The 25,343-nt window shown below is 38.3% G+C and overlaps 1 protein-coding gene and 1 long non-coding RNA gene across 5 annotated transcripts in view; one reads left to right on the top strand and one right to left on the bottom strand.

The window, feature by feature from the left end:
• LOC143269844 (uncharacterized) overlaps positions 1–1,571 on the bottom strand; it is a 36,186-nt gene extending 34,615 nt beyond the window's left edge. Inside the window, exons 1-2 of one of the 2 annotated variants that reach the window (XR_013046613.1) lie at positions 1,458–1,571; positions 973–1,227 (exon numbers count right to left, since the gene is read on the bottom strand). This is a non-coding gene — a long non-coding RNA (uncharacterized LOC143269844). The remainder of the gene's footprint in view (positions 1–972; positions 1,228–1,457) is intronic. The other variant, XR_013046614.1, reaches the window with a different exon arrangement.
• Pcdh15 (protocadherin related 15) overlaps positions 1–20,179 on the top strand; it is a 1,435,956-nt gene extending 1,415,777 nt beyond the window's left edge. For 2 of the 3 annotated variants that reach the window (XM_042266444.2, XM_076556997.1), the window contains 2 exons: positions 12,558–12,666; positions 16,018–20,179. In XM_042266444.2, the coding sequence (XP_042122378.1) occupies positions 12,558–12,666; positions 16,018–16,569 (661 nt within the window). In that variant the 3' untranslated portion in view covers positions 16,570–20,179. Of the gene's footprint in view, positions 1–12,557; positions 12,667–13,847; positions 15,083–16,017 lie in introns of those variants that run through there. The other variant, XM_076556998.1, reaches the window with a different exon arrangement.
• Positions 20,180–25,343: the final 5,164 nt, after the last annotated feature.

Here is a 25,343-nt window from a genome sequence, read left to right as displayed (position 1 = left end):
AGTTACTGTGATACAATATAATGGGCAATTGCTAACTGAGATAGATACTGCCAAGACCCCATGCATAACAGTGGGCTCTGAGCAAGGTGGGATGCAAAATCAAAGCTGAGGGTTTTTGTGGGATACATAAAAAACTGAGGTGCCTGTCCACTCTCTCCAAAACTATGGCTTATATAGGAGCAAATTGTTAGATATGGAACCAGATATTTTGCTATATCAAACTCACGGTGGGGGGGGGGGCAGTCTAGAGATTGATATTTAAATGAAAACTTCTCATCCCTCTCCCCACTCTGGATGCCCCTGCCCTGTCTTTTCTAGAATAGGATCTTGAAAGAGATGATGTTCTACCACAGTGATGTAGCATTGTTAGGCCTTTGTAATGTAAAATAGAGTGGTAGCCGTGAGAACACTTTTCTTATGAAAGCTATTTCACAACTTGTCTCCTTCTTCTCTTTCAAGTCTTTTCCTTCTCTACCATTTTGAACAAAGCAGGGGAAATAACTCAGTCCCAGAAGACAGGAGCAGTCATCACGATGGGATGGCCTTTTCTTCCAGTACCACTGAGTCTCATGAGCCGGCTCATGTAGAAGGACCACTTAAGGACAGCCAGCCTCACCCAGCAAGGACGTTCTCATTTCTTCCTGATGAGGATGATTTAAGTACCCATAATCCCCTTTATATGGAAAGTATAGGCCAAAGGTCAACCAATTCTGACCTTTCGCCAAGAACAGATTTTAAAGAGCTGTTTTCACCCAGAACACAAGTTAAGAGTCAGTCGCTGAGGGGCCCAAGAGAAAAGATTCAGAGGATGTGGAATCAGTCTGTGAGTTTTCCTAGGAGGCTGATGTGGAAAGCTCCCAACAGACCAGAGACCATTGACCTGGTGGAGTGGCAGATCACCAGGCAGAAAGCCGAATGCGAAAGCACTGGACCCCACCCAAGCCAGAGAGGTAGCAGCCATGCACTGCTCACCACCGAAGATGCCCACGGGTCAGAGAAGGACAGGGGACATAGAGACACCCTGCTCATACAGCAAACAGAGCAGCTGAAATCTCTTTCTTCCGGCTCCTCCTTCTCTTCTTCCTGGTCTCACTTTTCCTTCTCAACTCTGCCAACCATTTCAAGAGCTGTGGAACTCCGGTCAGAACCGAATGTTGTGGCTTCTCCTCCTGACTGCACCTTGGAACTTCCTCCTCCTCCGAGACCCTGTGTTTTAAATTCTCTAGGCTTTAAGAGAGAGACCCCCACTTGTACGTTAGACCCGAAAACAAAAAGGAACTCCTTTGAAAACCTTCCCCATCCACCTAACATCCCTGCTTCCCTTCCAGGGCCTCCCCTCCCTCGACCTCCTGTTGCCTTTAGTACTTTCCCTCTTCCCCTCTCTCCTCCTAACCCTCCTCCTCCCCAACTTCTTACATTTTCTCTTCCCACATCTACTCCCCGTACGTCTTCTCTACCTCCACCGCCATCGCTCCCTCCTCTTCCTCGACCGCCAGCTCCACGCCTCTGCCCACCGCCTCCTTCAACCCCAGTTCCTCCCACGGACAGCATTTGTACACCAGCTGTTAAATGCACTGCCAGTGTCGCACACGCCAGAGAAACTAAATCTTCTACAACACAGCCACCAGCATCCAAAGCGCTGTGTGACGTGGAACCTCACAAACACCCAAAGGGGGTCCTCAGACATGTGAAAAACCTAGCAGAACTGGAGAAGTCGGTGTCTAACATGTACAGTCACATAGAAAAAAACTGCCCACCCACACATATGTCAAAACTACACACGTTTTGCCCTCCAGAAAAAACAGACCTGGAAAGCACACGTGACCAGAGCCAGGAAACGTTGGTTAGGGTTGTTGAGGGAATTGACGTGCAACTTCACAGTCAATCAACATCTTTGTAATGTTGCTTCTCCTGTTTTAACTGGGCAATTCTTTTCTTGGTCATAATCCTCAAGTGGAACATGAGAATTTGAACGTCAAAGAAGATTCCACTGTTTTAATCCCAAACTCAATGCAATGCCGTTTTCTTCCACCCTTTTAATTTAAATTAACATCATCTTCACTAATTCATAGAGTAGATTTACCTTAATTTCTTTAACTTCAAGGTAGCATTATTTGTCCTACATTTATTTAAAAAGTAAGTAACTTTATCTGTTTTTAATTGGGGAGATATGGGCATGAAAAGTACTGATCCAACTAAAACCAAAGGCTTGTTGACTTGGTTGATGGGCGATGTTACTTTTTTTAAATTTTTGACCATAGTTTTATGTGAATGTTCTAGTGGGGGAAAACAGAAAAAGCAGAATGTTCTTGCAGTAGTGCTCTCTCTTGGGCTTGTTATTTTCTTGAAGTCTATGTATTTGGTAAAAAGAAATGTTTCCCAGGTAAAATGTTCCTTAGAAATGTAGGGAATGACAGACAGCAGGGATTTCAAATCAATCTCAGGTGCTATAATATGTAGTTATCGGTTTTCTTATGCTATCCTCCATTCTGGCTTGTTTTAATCTTGTTAGTATGCTTTCAGATGATAAATCTTTCCCATTTTTCAGTTGCTGTTCTATCCTTTTATCTTGGTGCTTTCTGTTTCCTTCTTTATGACGAAAATAAATCTCATGCCCTTGACTTTTGTAAGACATCTTATTTTTATCAAAGGTGCCTAAAATGCTATTCAATTTAGCCTTTTCATTTTATGACATCATCTCCTTAATTATAATTTTAGGATTCTTCCTCCCAAGCAAATGTTCTTTGATATCCAATTTATTTAGTAAATGAAATAAAATCCCGTTCAAAATGAAGAGAGATTATACTTGGTGAATTATCACCTCTATGCTCATGTGTTTGCTCCTTGTTTTAGGACAAAGATAAAGATTTATCCTGTGGGAAGAAAGTGTTGTAGTTGCAGTAGCTGTTAAAATATTCCTGAGCTCAACAGATTGAATTCTGGGGAATCAAGGCTAAACTAAGCACAACTGTCTTCATGAAGCATACACACTCAATTTAATCATATCTACATATATAGACACATGACTACATTTTCCCATGAAACACATTGAATATATTTTAACTACTAGAAATCCCAACTTGTGAAACAAATTCCTTTATTTGTTGAACTCTAGAATTGTAGTATTTGAGAAGACATAACTTAAGCAGAGAAAGGTGGAACTTTAAAATAGTGCTCAGGAGAGTAGCTGAGCCAGCCACCACAGCTTCTATGACTTCAAGAAAACCGCAGATATTTTCCTGAAGTGTCCCAGCCAGGGTTAAAAAGCTTGGTGTTACTTCTGTGTGTCCAAAAAGCCTGACACAAATGCTAGTGTGTCATCTCTGAAATGGGTTGTTTGTTTGTTTGTTTTGTTTTGTTTGCTTCATGGTTTTGGAGTTTTGACTCTTAAAATTTGAGACAGCCCTTTGATAATTTAATGTTCGTTCCTGATTAACAAAGATAGATTTTAAAAAAATCAGCAAGTCTACTTATTCTCAGTAGCCCATCTGCTTCAGATACTTTCCCTCCAAATCAAAAGTAATTTACATCCTGGGATTCTTGGATGTGTTTTGTTTTGTTTATCTCTTTCACTGAAAAGCTTCAGTTGGAGTTTCTGTTGGCAGCTGGTCATATACATACCTGAGAACTTGTGCTATGTGGTGGATTCTGATAGGGTGTTGCTGAAAGTCAGTTAAAATATCTTCTGCATGAGCCTTAGAAAGGTTATTTAGATATATGGGCCTAAATTCTCCTCCTCTCTGCAATGCTCCAAGCTCACCACCTGTCTATATGAAAAGGACATCCTTTCCTCTGCATTTGTTAAGGTCTGCACAATGTTTAAAGGATGGTTGCATAGCTTATTTAAAATTCAAAGAAAACATTAATCACACATTGTCATGATTAAAATTAAATATATATAGACTTAGGATGTAAAATAAGTGATTGCTACACACAATGTAATAGGGTTACATAAAAGACACATTGATATTATTTGACGGATTTTAAAATTATCAACATTCGTGCTTTGAAAGAGCATAGATAATTATGAATATTGATTGTGTTATATTCCTCTTGTGGGCAAGTTTCTGCCTTGGAGCTCAAATAGCAGTATAGTTACCCAATGAAAACACCAGTGTGTGTGTGTGTGTGTGTGTGTGTGTGTGTGTGTGTGTGTGTGTGTATGGGATTACTTTTGAGAGAGGATCTTGCTCTGTCACCTTGAACACGTAACTCACAATGGCTTCAGACTCACTATGTAGTCCACACTGACCTTACACTCATGCCAGGTCTTCTGTCTCAGCCTTCCAAGGGCTGGGGTTGTAGATAGGAGCCACTAAACCAGGATATTGAATTTTTTGCATATTTAATAAAAGGGAAAAAATTAAAATATTCTAGAAAGTAGAATTTGTCTGGATATAGTACCTGATATGTGTGGCATCAACATAATTAAGTCCTAAGTACGAGCCATGTCTTATTATCGCTAAAAAGACAATGGAGTACATTTGAATATGTATATATAAAGTTATACAAGAATCAGAATGGTTGTGATAGCCATGTTGCATTGGCAGAAGTGAATTAAACACTAAAATTCACTACAGAAACTTTCAGAAATTAAACTGTTGAGGATTACTTCACATTGTATTTGCCCCATAACCAGCAGCTCCACTAAGCTATTGGGTAACAATTTAAGGCACATTTGCATATGTAGACTCATCCTATAGAGCAGTGGTTCTCAACCTTCCTAGTGTTGAGACCCTTTAATGCAGTTCCTTGTGTGGTGGTGAACCTCCCCCAACCACGAAATTATTCTGTTGCTACTTCATAACTGTAATTTTGCTATTGCTATGAATCATAATGTAAATATCTGATGTTTGACCCCTGTGAAAGGGTCGTTTGATGCCCAGAGGGGGTTGTGACCCACATGTTGAAAACCACTGCTGTAGAATTATGGCTGCCTGTGTTCAGCAAAGATACTTTTGTTGTACCTTAGAAAGCTGTGCCTTTAACTCAGTAACATCTCTTCAACACCATTGTATACAACAAGGTTAACAGCATCAACCTATTGACTAAATACACAGCAGATAAAGAAAACTCTCATAATTAGTGGCACCTATATTGTTACACTCCCCTGTCCCTCTCAAGTGCTGTCAAATATAGAACAACTTGTGATCCATGAACTTTACTTACCTTTTTATAGTTTTTAATGCTTGAAAGTTAAATCTCTAGAACCTTCTGCATTTTAGTTCTAATGATGTAATTGACTCATGGGAGGCAGTAATTATTCTGTTTTCATTATTGTTAGAATCAAGTTGACACAGACAAAAGAATTGCAGTCACTTTGCAGAATATAATCTGAGTATGGACATACCTACATGATTTTCTGTTTAAGAAGCATCTCTACCTCAGTGAACCGATTATTCATAGCAAGACTTAGACAAGAGACAGCACAGAATACCTTTATGCCCATTGATCATAATAGAATCAAAATGAATTATTATATTATTATATAATAATGAAGTTATTTTCAGGTTTATGTCTTCGGTGTATTGCATGCATGGGGGTAGGGAACATATGGACCATAACATGCGTGTAGATAGAGGTCAGAGGGCAACTTTCAAGAGTCAGTTCTTTTTCTCCATTGTGTGAGTCCTGGGGTTTGAACTCTGTTCATCAGGCTGTGTGGCAATGCCTTTACCTCTTCAATGGATGTGCTTAATGGGTCATATGAGAGCAAGATCTGTGAAAATAATTTTTCAGTCAGACATGACTCATAATCTCCTCATCTTAATATTATTATAGGAGGTATGCCCTAGTGAGACAATTTTTAGTAAAAAATTATCATATTTCCTCTGATTCCCTTAAATGGTCCTTATCTATAATTCTCTCTGGTCTGAAAATCCATGCATTTAATACAAGTTTCCATTTCTGCCTTTCAGGGGAGGCTTTGCACCAGAGGTAAGGGCCTTATCATGTGGTACAGCACCAAGCCTTCAAGGAAAGCTTTTGTATAATATATAGGACAAATACTGGTTCTTTTGAAGCTAGTTTTACCTTCTTTTATTTCAATCAAAACTTTTAATGATGTTTGCTAATGCATTTCCTTTCTATTTCTTTACTTTGGAGTTTTAAGTCTATCAATCAGGGTGTAAACAAAAATGGATGTCTTTGTCCTTAATTGTAACTACTTGGGACTGTGATAGCATGCTAAGTTGGGTTTTCTGGTTCAATAGATATAATTCAGGGGCTGTAAAGTTACTTAACATTTTTTTTCTAAAAAACAGTCCAGAGTTCTACCTAATCCAACTATCTTAAATATCTAATAAGTCAATCATAACATTAAAAATCTCTGAGTTTTCTATTATGTTCCTCTGACTCAGCCTACAAAGAACATTCTGAGGATTCTAACCAGTAGTTTTGGATGAGATTTGTGAGTGATGGTGTCAGCAAAGTTACTGGAAACCTAGTTTGGTTTAGTACACAGCTTCTCAATCCAAATGAGGATGGAAAATATATTCTCGAAGTAGCTTATACTTCAGATTGTATTTATTCTAGACTATGTAAAATCATACTCATTACCTATATGAAGAACTAGTTCTCAGGGATGATCATAGCAGATGGCAGATGAGTTAGATAAACTTATTTATTATTTATCATTAGATAAATGATAAACTTCCTTTCCTGTTCAAAGAGCAACATGTCTAAATGCTCATTTTGAGCAGCTGGTTCACAGACAGGATCACTTCCAGAGCTGTCTCCTACCTTCACAGGGCATACAGGAAGATTCATCATTTAACAATTTACTCCCAAAATGCACTGATCCAGTGAATTTGATCATGCATTAGTTCCCATCTAGTTGAAGCATAAATTATCATGAAAGCTACAAATAAGGACTATAAGGACTTTGTCACAGTTCACTGAATGAGTAAAAGGGTAAGAAGGCAAGTTAGAGGCCCTGCAAAATTGGAGGAGGGACAATTTCCTGACTCACAAAAGACTTTGAAAACATGCTTGAATGTGAACCATCCATATTTTATTTTCTAAAAAAAAAAAAAATAGAGGAATGAGGACCACACCTTAAATACAATTCCAAAGATACTGCATCTTGTTACTCCAGTTTCCTAGTCTTCCTAGTGGATGTAATTAGACTTAATGTGATGGGAAGTAAAATGATAAACAACTTGAATCAAGATTAAGTTTGTCAAAATAACCCTGTGTTATTTATTTTTAGAAGCCCAAGTAATCCTTGATACTATTACGCTTAGACAAAAAATATCTTTATGGGTATTAGTTATTAAGGTTATTATAAATTTGTTAATTAAAGTAACCAAAATGAAAACAAATGAGTTCTTATATACCTTATGTTCCCAAGTAATTATCTAAAATATTACTTAATAGTTTGGTAGCTGTCATGTGAAAAATGAGTCATATCTTAAGTGACAGGTTCAAGCTGTTGCCTTTATTCCTCTCAATCGTATTCTACATTTCCCATCTGAGTTACTACCTAAATCTTTTCCTGTTTTGATTTCCTTTGGCAGCATCAACTGTTGAGACCTTCTCTTCTTAAACCAGAGGTATCGATTTTCACTTCCTTTTCAACCTCACTAAACCTTTACAATATTTCTGTTATGTGTGGGCAGAGTGGGTGGCCTCTGATATGGTCCCCTTTACTGAGAAGAGAAAATGTGTTTTCAAGTTGAAAGAAATAAGTAAATAAATAGAAATCACTTCTCAATTGCTTGCTGGTGGCTAAAATTACAAATGTTTAGTCTTGCTCTAGAAGAACGGGTTCTCAACCTGTGGGTTTTAACCCCAAATAACCCTTTCTCATGGGTCTTCTAAGGCCATTGGAAAACATAGGTATTTACATTACAATTCATAATGGTAGGAAACTATAGTTATGAAGTAGCAACAAAAATAATTTTATGGTTGGGAGTCACCACAACATGAGGAACTGTATTAATGGGTCACAGCATTAGGAAAGTTGAGGACCCCTACTATAGAAATTAGGCAAGTAAAGATTGTTCCCCAAGACTCAGCCACTACTGCATAAAGCCACTCCATGGTTTATCAGCAGCTGGGGTTCATCTGAATGTGAACTCATTGATCACATCACTCCTCAGGCCAGAGAGAGATCAGGCAAAGGCTGAAGGAATGTTCCAACATCTGCTCTGCTCCCTCCAGCACATGTATGAGTCAGCGTTTCTCCTACAAAGTAAAAAGTATTTCCAGAGTTATGCGATAAACACACATTATTTTATTTGTTTGTTATCTACCTCTAAGACTAAGATGAATATAAAGCAATACTAGTTTGAAATATTTTTATTCTTTATGATAAATTTAGGCTTTTGATAAGCCTTTCTAAACATCTGATTCCTTTCTCTAGGAACGGTACCCTGCTTTTACTAAAGAAAAGCATTTCTTGTTTGGAATTTCCCCTAATATCTGGAGACAGGGGACAGACATATATGAGTTTAAGGTTAAACTTCTAATTAGAAAACTTCCAGGATGATTGAGCCAGAAAACTCAGGGTTAAAATCTATTTAGATACACACAGCCTTCATCAACATATGCATTCTCCCGACCAGCACTGTCACCTAAAAATGTTGACAGTCACATCCAATCCATGAGCTTCTAGTCAACAAGAGAGGCAAAGGAGGGGGACGCTGAGAAATTGGGACTGGAATTGTTCTGATTTATAGCAGTTTAAACATTATAGGAATAAGAGTCTAAGTTAACTTTGCTTTCTCTGTGTGGTCTACAGCAAAAATTAACTTTAAAATAGTGTTAAATGCTTGGTCCACTCACACAATCATTTTTTGGCTCACTAACTGGGGATGTAAATAGGGAACCTGGCATGCAGTAACTAGGGATGCAGACAGCACCCCTGGCATGCAGTGACTAGGGATGCAGACAGCACCCCTGGCATGCAGTGACTAGGGATGCAGATAGCGCCCCTGGAATGCAGTGACTAGGGATGCAGACAGCGCCCCTGGCATGCAGTGACTAGGGATGCAGATAGGGACAGTGGCATGTAGTGACTAGGGATGCAGACAGCGCCCCTGGCATGCAGTGACTAGGGATGCAGACAACGCCCCTGGCATGCAGTGACTAGGGATGCAGGTAGGGACAGTGGCATGCAGTGACTAGGGATGCAGGTAGGGACAGTGGCATGCAGTGACTAGGGATGCAGGTAGGGACAGTGGCATGCAGTGACTAGGGATGCAGGTAGGGCCCCTGGCATGCAGTGACTAGGGATGCAGGTAGGGATAGTGACATGTAATGATGAGACTGAGTCCCATCCCCTGCTTAGTTCAGTTCTGGGGTCTTTTGTGTCACTAGGATTTTCCTCTGTTTCTTTTCCTTTTTTAACACTTAGCATTCTGCTTTGTACTCATATTTTTGTTAGTTCCTGTCTACCTTGACCTAGCTCGGAACTGCAGAGTATCTTTCTGCACTCCAGCGTTCCTGTCTTGTTCCCTTCTAACCTTGACTGTGTTGAAAGTAGCTGATGCTGGGAACATACAGCCACAATCAAAACCTGAGTTTTATTCTTACCTTAGCAATAAAAAGTACAGTTTTATATAACTAATCATTACTAAAATTAAATTTAAAACTTAGAGTTTTCTTCTTGGCACCTTATATGTATTAGATTAGTCATGCATTGATTATCGGTGTAAACGTAGCATTTCTGAGATGCTTGCCTTATGTAAACCAACATAATTATGCTATTAGTCACTTAAAAGTCTGAACTCACCAGCGTGGAGCTTACATGTTTTTTGAAGTAAGCTAAAACTCGGCTTTAACTTTGTTCTAATTTCTTACTGCTTTTTCTTAACCTCATTTTATGCTTCCCTTCCCATAATGGAAAATTTTGTTGAACTAAAACCTATAGCTACAAAGCACAAATAAACCACTTAGATGGAAATTTCAAGAGTGAACTCCTGTGTGTGACTAGCACGTGAGTCAACTTCGAGCACAGCTTTCCCTCACACTAAGTGCTCTCCAGGCTTATAACATGGAACGTGCATATTACCTCTTTTCTAACCTCTTGTGAGTGGGATCTCACATTGTGCTCTGGCTGGACTTGACCTCAGCCTCCTTTGCCCATCCTGTGCTGACATGCTGCAATGGATTAATTTCTTGGACCTTCACATTGGTGCTGATTTGGGACTGAAGAATATATTGTGGTATACATTTTCCAACAGGTTTTGCAAATTTATATTCCCCCCCCCCCCGCACACGCACCCCAAAATTTTACGGGTACCAGCTGCCCACTGTCCATGGTAACGTATAATATTGCTAATTATTTTTTCAAATGTTTATTCTAATGGAAATGCCAAATGAGTTTTAACTCACACCTGAATTGGTTTTCCAAGCATTTGTAAGTTAAGAAGTCATTTGGCATTATTATAGAAGGGCAGTTGTGGGCCTAGCAGTTACAGGAACTTGGCTGGGAATGTACACATCAACAGCCCTCATAAAGTGAGAGCAAGGCAGGGGGCAGATTGCAGGGTGATGCTGAGTATGGATGTGGAGCAGTGGAGTGGATGAGTAGGAACCAGACCTCATGGAAGGCAGGAAACACCAACAAGATTCTTGGAGTATGTGATAATGCCGTGCCTTTGTTTTTCAAGAAAAACCCAAATGCCAGATTTTTGATAGAATTCTTTGGTTGAGGTTAATCACAATTATTCTTTTAAATGATTTGGCAAGTTGTGGCATAATTAAGAGTTATTGTCCATATTTATCACATAGGTTATGAATTTGTGTGCCTTATAAATGATTCCTCCTTGCCTTCACTGAAGGGCAGTAGTTCCTGATTCATGCTACATACCTATTAACAAAACCAATTCCTATCAATAGTGGCTTATCTATATATGCCAACCCACTTTCCTGTGGAGAGTTACAGCTTCTCCCGTCCTGCTATCTTACTCCATTGTAAATTTAATCTTCTTAAGTTTTGCTATTTATCATTAATATAATGGAATTAAAATGGAAATTGTGGAAATTAATTTAATAGCTACTTAAATTGCTTTTGTGTATACACCTCAAAGCACAGCAAAAGAGAAGAATTTGAGAGAAGTGAGTATGATCAAGAGTCAGGAGAAACCTTAGTAAGATCTGAAAGCGCGGGTCTTTAACCCCAGAATCAGCATTAAGCTGAAGTTCTTATTAATGTATGAATTACTATTGGATGATGTAAAATGTTTAATGAGGGAGCACTTGGTAACAGAGAACCATATCAGGAAGACAGAACAAGTAAAGTTATTGTAATAGTTTTCCTGGCTGCATAAGGCACTTGATAAGTTACAATGTAGTTTAATATTGATTACTTTAATCTTAAAGGCAAGTAAAACTACCCACCTGAAAATGCTCCAGTTTTACCATCAGGAAAACTGAGCTCTCCCATTCACACATGAATGACAAATATATTCCACGACCACAGTTGAAATTGTGAGAACAGGAATGTTTTGTTCCCTTCTTTAACGACACTTGTCATTAAGCTTATTTTGGCAGGCATGTTTGGAGAGACACGAACTGTAGGTATGGAAATCTCATTTAAAACTGAAATATGTAAAGAACTTATTTAAAAATTGCAAATTTCTCTTTTTGAACAATAGGATTTATCCATGGAATCTGGGATTGATCCTGGCCAGGAATATGGACAAGATTATTACAGTTATGAGCATGGGTACATCTTCAGTTTTTCATACGGAATTGTACTGTATTATTTTTAAATGTAATTGGAAGTTATTATTACTAATAGAATTTATTTTTAAAACGTCATTGTCCCCATTTTACATTTGAAAATGAATAGTGTATCTGATTTTTATGTTAGTCAAGTTCTGACCATTTTGCTATTTCATTTATGCTGCTTGTATTTCTAGAAATGTGCTAAGAAGGTTCATAGAAGTCAAACATGTTTGCTCAATTCCTGGATTCACCATTTATTCTGTATGCTGTGTTTAGCATTTTACCTAACCAGTCTACCTGACGTTTTGTGCCAGAGCAGTGAAAAAAAATAAAAACAGAAAATATACTTAAGAATCTAATAGCAAGTATGAAAATGTAGAGTTAATTCTGCACACTTAAGCCAACTACCTACAAAAACTACTGAAGAAGAAAAATGCCCCACAGGCCATATTCCATGCAAACTTTCATGTAAAGACATAGACTTTTACATCCTTGGTGAGATGCATACTTGTATGTAGACTCTCCCTGGTGTCCTTGGTTCTTCATTTAGTGGTGAAATATTACATCTTTCTTTTTCCTACTTCTCGTCTCTCCTCAAATTTACATGTGAAATAACAACTCTCTTCCTTGTTATTCCAGGGTATTTCATTAAGGGTTTATAGGGAAAAAAATAAAAAAATTTAAAAAACCCGCTCTGGCCATCAGGTAGTGGTTCTTAACGTGTAGTTTTGTTTTGTTTGTTTCATTTTTAGAAGGTATTTAATAGATCCTGTCTAAGTATCTATTGATGCAATGATGAAGAAAACGAGGAAAGCAGAGGTCATTGTGGTAGATTGTACACATGTATGAAAAATGTCTTAAGTTACAAGTTTATGTTGCAGGTATGAAATGCCCCAGTATGGAAGTCGCCGCCGACTGCTCCCACCTGCTGGACAGGAGGAGTATGGTGAGGTGATGGCAGAAGCTGAGGAGGAATATGAAGAGGAAGAGGTAATTGTCGCGACTTTGTTGAGTAAAGTAGCAATGCGCTAACAGTACTGTTGTTCCGGTTTGACTAACATGCTGTCCGATATTCCAATTTTGAGAAGTCCTAATAATTCAGTATTTGCTTTTCAAAGAAATGTCGCAGTGCTCTTATTTCATCCTCTTATCTATGGAGGGAAATTCCTTAACTTTTTTCGGGTTATTTCCTTCTATAGACAAGTTTAAACAACTGAAAGAAGTTACAATAAATATGCTTCCTAAAATCATGAATGTCTTTCTATAAAGACAGAATTAAGAACCAAATATAATAAAAATTATAGAATACCTGGTTACTTTTGTTCTTAAACTATCTGCTTAACTAAAAATTATGAAAAATTCAGTCTTTGTATTTCAATTATCAGAGAATAAAATACCTAGACCAGTATTTTTTAAATATTATGTGATTCATTTCTAAGTTAACATGAATCATTTCTTTCAAATTCTTATACCTTGCTTGCTAATATTTATTTTGCAAACAACCCTTTCTTTCCATGAAATGATTGTTACTGCAGGTCTAATTGGTTCAAAATTCAACAAGACAGTTAGATTTTTCATAAACTTTCAAATTACCTAATGTATTTACATGAATTTTAAAAATTCTGAAACACAGCAGAAAGCTAACAAGCCAAAACTCTAGATTTGGAGAGGAAAATGGCAATGATTATTTCTTTCTTGGTATAAGATATTTTTTTTTTTTTTTTTTTTTTGGTTTTTCGAGACAGGGTTTCTCTGTGTAGCTTTGCGCCTTTCCTGGAACTCACTTGGTAGCCCAGGCTGGCCTCGAACTCACAGAGATCCGCCTGGCTCTGCCTCCCGAGTGCTGGGATTAAAGGCGTGCGCCACCACCGCCTGGCCGGTATAAGATATTTTTAATGAAACTATAACAGAAAAGAAAGACCATTAGATTTGGATATTAATACCAGAAAGCCAAAATAAAATAACTTACTGTCTGCCAGCCAGCTTCTCTCTATCATCAGAAAAGAACATTGTCCTTGTTTTGGGGGAACTATTTGCATAGCTTGCATGAGGTTATTACCCAAACTATGAGTCCCCGCTTAACTTATGAGGGACAAGATCACGTCATGACTATCCTCAAACTAACATCAGAATTGCACCTAACATTTGAATTGCACTCTCAAAACTTTCAGGAAGAGCCAGAAAAGGTTAAAAAACCCAAAGTTGAAATTAGAGAACCTAGTGAGGAAGAGGTAGTGGTCACCGTTGAGAAGCCACCAGCCGCTGAGCCCACATACCCAACGTGGAAGAGAGCCAGGATTTTCCCCATGATTTTCAAGAAAGTCAGAGGTCTTGCTGAGAAAAGAGGCATTGACCTCGAGGGTGAGGAGTGGAGAAGGCGCCTTGAGGAAGAGGACAAAGACTATCTACAGCTAACTCTAGACCAGGAGGAAGCGACAGAAAGCACCGTGGAATCCGAGGAGGAGTCCAGCGACTACACAGAATACACAGAAACGGAGTCCGAGTTCAGCGAGTCCGAGACCACGGAAGAATCTGAGTCCGAGACCCCGTCTGAGGAAGAGGAGGAGAGCTCCACCCCTGAGTCGGAGGAATCAGAGTCCACTGAGTCAGAAGGAGAGAAAGCAAGAAAAAACATCGTGCTGGCTAGAAGAAGACCTGTGGTAGAGGAAGTCCAGGAAGTGAAGGGCAAGAAAGAGGAGCCACGGGAAGAGCAGGAGGAAGAGCCTCCGGTGGAGGAAGAAGAACAGCCGGAAGAAGGGGAAGAAGGGGAACCAGCTCCCACGGATGAGTCCGCAGACCTGGAGGCTCAAGATGTCCCTGAGGAGGGCAGTGCAGAATCAGCCTCCGTGGAGAGAAGCGTGGAAAGTGAGGCGGAATCAGAACTGAGCAGTAGCAGCAGTACTAGTGAAAGTCTCTCTGGAGGCCCCTGGGGCTTCCAGGTGCCTGATTACGACAGAAGGAAGGAGGCGGACCCAAAGAAGTCTCCAGGGGCAAACTCCGAGGGTTACAACACAGCCCTTTAGAAGAGTTCCTAGTAGGTGGGATTTGCGGTGGTGTGTGCTCCTGTGTGCAGTGCCTTCTGTGTGTTCTCTGCAATGATTCCTGACATTAGAATGATTTCACTCTGACTCAAGTTCAGAAAGAAGTCATAAAAAATGATTACATGTGCTACCTACATAGATGTGCATGGGGAAATACATTAGATCAAAACCAGCTACCGTCTCCTATACCATCAAACAGGGAAACATCCGTACTGACTATAAAGTGGCATGATCAGTGACAGTTGTCTATAACTACAAAAGATACGCGTATATGTGATAAATATGTGGTCTTTGCAGAATAGATACTAGACAAACAACAACAAGTTATATGAGTAATTGTTTCTACACATTTCTGCTCACAGAAAGGGTGTCGTATCAAGGATACATTGCATCAACTCCCACCTTCAAATTCTAGGACTTAAATGAAACCATATTTTGAAAGTTAAAAGTGATTACCATTTATGTTGTATTTAAAATATATTGTACCAGTTACAGCTTCTCTTCTGGGCAAATAAACACCATTACTTAAAATACACATGGCCTATTCAGTGCAGAGAGAGCATTCACACTCCCCCAAAGTGCCATACTGTTTGGAGAAACACGCAGCATTACTTATGTTTTGCTCCTCATCGCTTCTGATATTGGTTAGTAAAAGACAACTGAGTCAGTGAAACTATCCATTGTATTCCAGTTGCTTATACAAGTAGAGTTTCTATTTTGTGTAGTAATATACATCCATGTTGGACAGATAGTTCCTTTAAGTAAGTGGAATCTAAGTGAGATGACCCAGAACAAACACCATGATGCTTCAACTCATGACACATGTTAAATGCACCAACATTTCACTAACATGAGGAAGTGAATTACAAACTTGAGTGATGTACATTCAGAAATATCTTTAAAACACTGAAAAGAAATGCATTTAAATTCAATACAATGTATAGATTCTGTGCCTGGCTTTCTGCTTAACTCCCTGAATAGCTGAGCAAGCTGTAAAACGATGAGTTGGACCTTAGCTAACTACGGATAATATGCTTTTCTTTTCACATCTCACTGTATTTTGATGTAAAAAGAAAGTGTTTCCTAGTAGGTCTGCTTCCAAACTCAGCAACACTTTATTCAAGGATGTTTAAACTCTGAATCCAATACAGAATTGGAGACAAGAAAGGGAGATGGAAAGGTTCCTCCTCCCTCCAGAGAATTTACTTTCCACTTTTCCAGGAATTGCTGTGGATTGCACAGACCTTCGATTTCCTTTGAGAATGACTTGTGTGTTGTTATTCTTTCTTTTTCCCCCCAGTGGGCAAGAAGAAGAATGATCAAGTTAGTGGTCGATCGAGAGTATGAAAGCAGCTCCGCTGGAGAAGACAGTGCTCCGGAGTGTCAGAGAAGCTGTCCTCACAAGCCCGGTGGGCACAGCCATGTCAACGGCAACATCTACATCGCACAGAATGGCTCTGTGGTGAGGACACGCCGCGCCTGCCTCGCTGATAACCTGAAGGTTCCCTCCCCTGTGCAGCTGGGGAGGCATTTGAAGAAGTCAGACAAGTTGGCAGTGACCTGTGAGGAGAATGTGCCCCTGAACACGCTGTTCAAGGGGCCGTGTCCTACGGAGAAAGTGAAAAGAACACCAACTCTGGTCACATTTGCCCCGTGCCCTGTGGTGGCTCAGCACTCGGCAGGGAAGCCATCGGGGACCAGGCTGAAAAGTACAGCTGAGCAGGAGTCCATGGTAGACAGTAGGCTCTCCAGAGAGCCAATGGAATCCCACGGTGACAATACACCATCAGATGAGGAGGAGATCTGGATGGGCCCATGGAACAGCCTCCATATACCAATGACAAAACTCTGACCAATAAAAAAAAAAAAAGCTTGGTTTTTACTTGTTTTTAATGAACTGTGCTTTTTATTGTCACAAAAATCAACATATGGGGTTTATAACACATGCACAAGCTAACATTTTGAACAATCTGCTTTACACTAAGAGAGAGAGATGACATTTGTACCAATTAATTGTTAGCTCCAGAAAACCTTTATGGACAGATTCAATTTGCTAAATAACGTATCACTTAGAAATTCAGCTATTTGTTGGATCCTGAATTAGTTTTCGTCGTAATAAACAAGTAGTAAACAGTAAAAATCATTTAAATTTGGGTTAACATAGATTGTACTCCATTTCTAGATTTTCAGCACACATAATTTTATTTTCTATGGGATGAGGGATTTTTATAGGTATGAGATTTATATAGATACTGTCTGTACAGAGCTGACTTTATAAATGAAAAAAAAAAATGGACCTGCAAAGCAACAGGACATGTAGGAGTCACTTGTAAGCTATTTTTAATCCTGAAGTTACTTTACTTATTAACCACAATGAAATTTTAAAGGTTTTGAAGGAATATTTTTGGCCTTAGGAAGAACACTTGAGGTCAAAGCTTTAAATTTAAATAAATAAAATAACTTGCCGTTTTCCATGGTGCACACCATCAGGTGTCTGCACACACTCTATCCATTCCAAATGTAGCAAATAATTTAGCCACTTGAAATTCAAAATAACTATTCGGGGCAACATCTAAACCTCACTCTCAGCTAAAGCTTACTGAGGAGTACAGAGGATCAAATAGGCAATAATGCTTCTAGAACCCAGGTTTAGTGGATGACATGGCAAGGCAGAGAAGTCTCAATGTGACTAGACATGACTCTTTTATAAACCCAGCATAGAAGGATGTGTCAAGGCGATGAATGTATACAATGTATGAAATGCCTATACAGACTTGAATTCCAGCATAGAAGGATGAGTCAGGGTCATGGATATATACAATGCAGCCTAAACAGACTGCAGCTCCACAGCTTCATTGCACTGGTGCATTTAACTTCTCCCAGCTCTGGTTTATTTATAGGTAATTTTAATGCATGTATTTATGTGCTATGGTCCAGAGCCAGAAAAATGATTGTTTTTATCTGCATATTTGTCTTATCAAAGAACACAGTCTTCACTTCCCACCTCTGAACAAAGCACAGTGTTTTACCAATAATAGAAGCTGAACAAACTGTCCTTTAAAAATTGCCTTGTGTGTTGCATATTCTGCAACTATAGAAAGGGATTCAGAATTTTATTGAGTACGTCTTAATGTGATATAGTTCACTTCAAATTTTGCACTGTATTGACCAAGTTCATATTTCAATTAAATTCTCTCAGACATGCTTATTATGTGGTTGAAGAAACAAATAGTGCATTATTATTTATTGCCCATATATGATTCACATTTTTAAAAGTTTTTAAGATATTGTTTTCATATTTACAAGGTAAAGGAATTATATTCACAAACTTGCCTACATCTGTGACTAGTGTGTCTTTATTTCAGATTTCTGAACATATTTGGAATCATGTCCTGACATCTCATGTTATTGGGAATTAATTCTTTTTTGTACCCTTAGAAAACCCATCAGCATTAAGTGTAATATTAGAAGCATGGAGTCATGCCCACACTCGTAGGCATAGCAACAAGAATGTACATTTTCACAATATCTAAGATGGTTTGTATGCATATTGAAGTTTGTGAAGCAATGATGTACTGTAGGTCTTATTCATTCAAGCACCAAAGCAATTGTCTGAGACATCAAATATTTTGCATAGCTCTCAAATTAAGCATGTATATTTCTCTATTAGCTCAGTTATTGATCACTGACTATAATTTAGTATTTTCATGACATTCCACGGTAGTGTTTACTAGCCTCCCTTGGTATTCTTTGTGCATACAGCTTTGTATATTTTTTTTCTACCTTTAGCTTCTGGCTGTAAAACTTATTCGTTGATGTTTCTTTCACATTTTTTTTCTTATTTTGAGCCACAGTTTCTTATACCTTAGTAGGGAAGTTTGTAATGTTTTATGTTTTGGTTATTGCTATTGAAAAAATAATAAACTTGAGATGGGGGTGAGAGATGAGCATTTCAGAAAAAGCTGCATAGCTCTCACAAAATTTCTGTGACCACTTTTATGAACTATGAGCATATTTCTGAAGATAGCTTTTTGGCCCAAGACTAATGTCCTAATATGATGGAAAATATTGTATTTCCAAGATCACATTTTGTAAGACAATATGCAGCTATTAAAACCCAGGGGGCATGCCTATTTCAGCACTTACAAGATGGTAGTTTTGATACAAATGATCACAAGGCTAACCTATTCCTGGGGTGAGATAAAGATGAGCAGCCTTGATGTGGAACAACCAAATCAAATATTTGGTTGATGTATCTGGAGAAAAGAGATAGAACTAAAACTCTGGCTAAATAAATCTCTGGATCCATTGAATCATTACATTCAAAAGATTTTGAACAGCCCATAAAATCCTGACTCATGATTAAAACAGGGGAAATGTCTAGGTATGTTTAATCTTAAAAAGAATTAACATAGATGGTATTGACATGTAAGTGTATATAAGGAAATTTGGGGGTTGGTTTTCCTGGAAGAGCATAGGAAGTTCCTTTTGCTTTTGTTCTTCACACCAGCTTTCAATAAGGTTTAAAAAAAAAAAGAAAAAAGAAAAACTTCAGCTCCCAGCCTAAGCAGCAGATAGCATCAAGTGCTGTTGTGAATCATGACTTCCCAAGTCTTATAGGCATGAAAGTCAAGAAACAAAAGCAATCCCTGTGGCGGGGTATTGGTCACTCAGTGATCATCAGCTCCTGGTGTCCTGAGTCTCTAACTTTGTTCTTCTCATTGGTTGAAAGCCCTGAGAGCTGTCACAGAACTCCAACTTGAATAGCTGCCCAAAGGACCTTCTTTAAGTAGAAGAAAAGGCTTGCCTTGAAGTCTCCACTGCCAGCAGTGATGCCAAAACATGCCGTTTGCCCTCTGTGGTTCTTCCTAACTACTAACATAGTTAGTAACATTTATATATCACAGAGCAAGAAATTGTTGACCATTGATTTGTGAAAGAAGCTGTTGTCTTTCTCCCTTTCATGGACCTTCTTTTATCTCTTGTTCTGCTTTGTTCGTTGCTTGCACTTTACACAGTAAGTAGAACATACGGACTACTTCATTTCACTGGTGAAATAGGCAGAATGTGCTAAGAATCTATTCTCAGGGCGGATGCCTCCTGTGCCTATAAATAAATAACACAGTGGTGCGTCTGAGGGGTAAGTTCAATAGTATCCAGAACTCTATTTCATAGAGAAAGTTTCTCTATAGTTGAGGATAATAACATGAATTCTTTGTTGCATTTCTCTCTTGTTTTACCATTAATTGATTCTATTTACTTTTTTTTTTCATTGCAGTCTAGTTTAAGTTTATGGTAAGTTAAGCACATGTACAGAGGATGTGGGTGGATGTTGTCTATAGTTTGAGAAATCATCAGGACATCCATTGCTTTTCTGATTTCTCCAACACCTGTTCTTCCTTAAATATTATGTTACTGTATGAAGAAAATCAAGTATAAATTCTGGGTTAAAGTACATTGTTATACATTACACAATGTTTTACAAATAAATTTCTATTTAAAAGAAAAGATGTCTCATTGTTCTTTCAGATAGAGATAAAATCAGCAATTCCTTTGCCATCTGCATGTGCAACTTAATTTTGCTATTAAAAGAAAATAAAAATCATCTTGGCCACCTCTTAAAAACATGTGGGAGAAAGACATAGATCTTAATGTTAATTCCCATTCTTGTTCATTTCAACCATATGTTCATGTAACCATGTTCTACATAGAATAAGACTATTTCTTAAAATACTATTCCCTTATTCATAAAAACATTTTTTATAAGCAAACACTCAGGTTTTCACTTATATCTGGTCAATTCTGTTTGTTGAAATGCTAAACCATAGAACTGTGTCAAGAAGCACACCCAACATGAAGTTATGTTATATACATTTAGCACCATTGAATATGTCTCAAACCCCATAGTTTTATTTATCAACAAGTTGTCAACTATCTGCCCATCTATCTACATTTCTATTATCTATCTACATATTAACAATTTATATATCATCTATCTTTAATCTATCATTGATGTTTTATCGCCTACCTATGATCATCTGTCTATCTACTTATCTACCATATATCAATCTACCTACAGCCTATCATTTGCTACCTATCTACCTATAATCTACCATCTAGTATATGTACATATATATGTATACTTATAAATATATCATGTAGCAATCACCTAGTTATCATCTATTTATCTATCACCCGTCTTTCCATGCTTGTCCATCTGAAATTTGACCTGATTTCCCTGTACACTTGGAACTTGTCTCACTTCCCAATGCTGGTGACACAAACCTTTCCACTGTGCTTAATAAGTCAGGGTCAATAAGGATAAGTTTTCTAACCCCACCCCATTTAGCCACTAGAGCAGCCTGGCCCCTCTGCCCTTCTGTTATTTTCTAGAGTGGAATGTCATTGATCCTTACTTGCCCCACACTTGATGCCCCTCCTTCCATAAGCAAAAGCTAGTGAGGAGCAAGGGTGAATTTGTCCCAACTGCAACACCGTAGCCTCAGATTCATCAGTTGATGGTTTATCCCATCGGAAAGAGGAGAGAATACCCTTCAAAATTAAGAGATGGAATTGCTTTCAATAGTCTGCACACATTTGTCCAAATGTTAGTACTGACATGAATTTAAAGCCTATTGATCTGTTCCTCTTACTGATTAAATGAGAAAATGTAACTGTTTTTCCATGATGCTCCTGAAAATACTCTTATAAAAGACAAGTGGGAGGGATCTATTGGTTGGGGAGGGGTTTTTTTGTTTTTGTTTTTGTTTTTGTTTTTGTTTTTGTTTTTGTTTTGCCTTTTCTTTGGTGTGGGGGTTTTAAAGAGTAAAAGCTGAATTAGTGTCACTGAGGAGCAGACAAGGGCTAAACAGGAGAGCCCTACAGTGTTATGGCATCCGTGAGGCCAGGGAATATTTAGAGATGTCACCAAAACACATCACCTTTCCACTACTCAAAACACACTTATGTAATGACTGAATTAGCCAAGGCTCTTTGGGTTTGAAATGAAATTGAGTTTTAAATAAAAACATAACCCATATCTAGGCTTTTCTCTCTATCCTCAACATCTGCCTTTCCTCAGTGAGCACTGAGTAATAGCATTTGGGAAATGTCAAAATCTACGACTCTGCATGCCCTTATCCTCTCTGCTTTTTGTTCCCCATCAGGTTTATACTCCTTGCTCTTTTCCACAAGTGGCTCAGCATTCTCTAACATTACAAAAATATCAGTCATAGTACAATGAAGAGAAAGAGGGAGAATTTTAGATAACATATATAAATGAAAAATATAACCCAATAACTACTTAAATTTTTTAGTTATATGTGTATTAATATTAGTAAAACAGTGTAGATATTAAATATTGCCTTCTAGACTTTCATGTGTCACATATTATTTATACTATATTAAATTAAACATTACATCTTTTTCCCAGAGATATATATCCCCATTCATAATGTTAAGTTTCAAAGGAAACCTATAGGTACATATTTCAGAATATAAATGCATACTTTTTAAAACTAAGGCTTACAGGGGATGAAGTACAGACAGTTTTATATTCATCAGTGTGCAAGCAAAGCAATACAGCTCGCCAGAAAAACAAAACAAAAGAAAATGTATGTGCTGTGTTTGTAGATTTCTGTCACATCAATTGGTCATCATGGTCAGTTCCATGCTGAGAACACCTCAGAAATCTGTCCCCAAAACACTAATTTAAGAACTGGCCTCCACCTACTGACACAGACTCTCAGATTGTGTGTTTTACTTACGAAATTTTCAATAGCACCTACTCTCAATCCCAAATCTGTCAATGAAGTCTCTATAAATTACAAAAGAAAGGCTTTGCTGGACAGATGATGGCAGGAAAACTAACTAGCCAGAGGCAAGCTGTACATACAAGGAGGGAAGAGGAGAGACCAAGAGGGTCCATGAGAGATGCTAATCAGGTTGAAATATTTTTGTATAAAGGTAAGAGAGTAAAATTATGATTAAAAATTTTGATCAAATATACTTATTTTCATATGGTATAGCAGAACACACTGAGACCAGGAAATAGAAAAAGATGAAGCCAGTATCATAAGAGAACTCAGTCACTAAATAACCCACCTCTCTACATTCCCTGAGCCTGTATTTGTTTCTTATGATGTAGGCTTTCAGCAATCACTTAAAAAACTTAAAAGAGATGCTGTCATGTAATTAATTTTTCTATAAAATATAGGATTCATTAAACCAAAGGAAATGAGAAACATCCGGGTAAAAATTTCAACATAGAACGCTGGGGATTCAAATGTCACTCTAATAGGGTCTTTCTAATGTTGAGCCTTTCGGCTCATTCTCCAGCTTATTTCTGCAGTTTGCTTTTCCTGTTTGAAATAACAACACTTACACTTTGCATATTGAGTCTCTCAGATTTCCCAACATCATGTATCTTTCAGGATCCTCTTGTCCATGTCTCTAAGCAAAAAATAAACTCAAAATCTGAAAACACTAAAATAGTAAACTTTTCATGCCTGTATGGTTTGTGTTTTTTCATAGTCTTTCCACCTAACCAGATAACAAAGAGTCCAACACAGCAGGTGAGCATAGATTTGATCTAACCACAGGGATCTTAATCCTAGCTGTGCTAGTAACTTGTAGAATTTTTCATCTGTTAAAATAAGTACTTATCCTTTATGGAGTTATAAGGGTTAAATGGAGTTATTTGTGTAACACTTTTATAACAAGCACATAGATGGGATAAAGGGGAAGAGTGTGAAGAAGGTACCCTCAAGAAGGAAAAAGATATGCCAAGAGTAAGTCTCATCAAGAGAACAGATAAAGTACTTAACCTACTTCCTCCATCTACAGATATATAAGGAAAGGGATATGATGTAGATTCACTGTTATTTCTTCTCTTGATTCCTCCTTTGCCCCATGTTTCTGAATAGTGAGGGGAATTAGAATACATGTGTTTCTCATCAGGCCCTTGTTTGGGAAATCAGGGTCTGTTCCAGGGTGCTTTGTGGCAGCACAGACTCACTCATGAAGCAAAATGACTTGTAAAGGCACACTGAAACCAAATTCGGCTCCTCAGCTTCCATGCGAGATCTCACGCTGCAGAGAGAAAGTTGCAACATGGCCAGAGTTCTGTACAATGACTGTGAAAAGAATGAGCAGCTGCAGAGACCATTAATTAGGTCTTGAGTTGGATCTGCATGGCCATAGGTTGAGTTGCTACTAAGCATGAGACAAATGCTGTGGAGAGACACCTAAGGGACACAAGTGATATAAGGAGGGTGTCAGGAGCAAAGGTCAGAAGATCTCAGCCAAACGGACAGGTAGGTTGCAGGCTCGCTGAAGGATCATATCCCATGGACTCAGGGAGAGCATCTGCCGGAAAAAGGACCAAGTAACAGTGATGCCTGTAGTGACATATGAGTCCTGCCTTGATGTCACATGAGAAACATGAAGCTGTTGTGTAGTCAGTGCACAAAGCATAGGTGTGTAAGGTGTGTCTGAGACTGGAGAGGATGAGAAGGGATGCACCCGAACCTCTGGTTTGTACCAGAAAACTCTGTGACACTCTTTTTTTTTTTTTTTTTTTTTTGAGACAGGGTTTCTCTGTGTAGCTTTGCGCCTTTCCTGGGACACACTTGGTAGCCCAGGCTGGCCTCGAACTCACAGAGATCCGCCTGCCTCTGCCTACCGAGTGCTGGGATTAGAAGGTTAGAGCACTCTTCCAGGAATCTGGGTAGTGGAAAATGTATAAATCTGCTATCAAAAAATAAAGACAGGGTTTCTTTTCATGCTTATGGCAGAAGTGTGGCATTTGTGTGTTTTTTTCCATGGGGTCTTTTATTTCATTTTTTTTCTGAGACACAGACTTAAAGACATTCAACCTTTAGGTTATTGTCTTAAAATCGTGTAAAAAGCATTTATGCTTTGTATTTTTAATTTTATGTTATCCCATGACACAACCTAACTTTATATTTCTTCCTGCTTTTGTTCAATAAACTTTGATGGTCCTCCTTCAGAAAAGAAAAAAAACACACATCTCAGAGACTATATTCAAAGACACAGTTCATGTGAACCAAAATGTTGGATATTTTTGTGTGTGCTTGTTTTAGGTTTTGATTAAAGTAGAATCAAGTAGGTCATGCACTGTGGATATTTTATATATTTATTTACTCCACTTTATGATAGACACAAGAGTTGGCCACTGCTTCTTGTGTCTGGGATCTAGTGCCTCCATAAAAGTAGAATGATCACCAAAGGTCTTAGTGTCTCTTCTAGGACAAAAGCAATGTCAAATGAACAAAAACAAGCCAGAGGGAAATAATTCACCAGTGTATATAATAAAGCTTCTGCAAACTGAGGAAGAGTATATCATTTGCTATAAATGAGAACAAATACAGCACAAATATATTGCTACACATTTTATGAGGTATGATCAGCATTGGTTCCTGTTTTAGCCAGTGTTCTATTGCAGTGAAAAGACACCATGAATAAGGCAACTGTTAGAAGAGGGAGCATTTAATTGGGGATCATTTACAGTTTCAAAGGTTTAGTTCCTTATCAACGTGACTCACACAAGCAGACATGGTGCTGGAAAAGTAGCTGAGAGTTCTGCATCTGGATCCACAGGCAGTA

The sequence above is a fragment of the Peromyscus maniculatus genome, chromosome 21 (assembly GCF_049852395.1).
Source record: "Peromyscus maniculatus bairdii isolate BWxNUB_F1_BW_parent chromosome 21, HU_Pman_BW_mat_3.1, whole genome shotgun sequence".
NCBI lineage: Eukaryota > Metazoa > Chordata > Mammalia > Rodentia > Cricetidae > Peromyscus > Peromyscus maniculatus.
The sequence above is the reverse complement of the archived record's forward strand: the minus strand, read 5'-3'. Positions and strand labels throughout refer to the sequence as shown.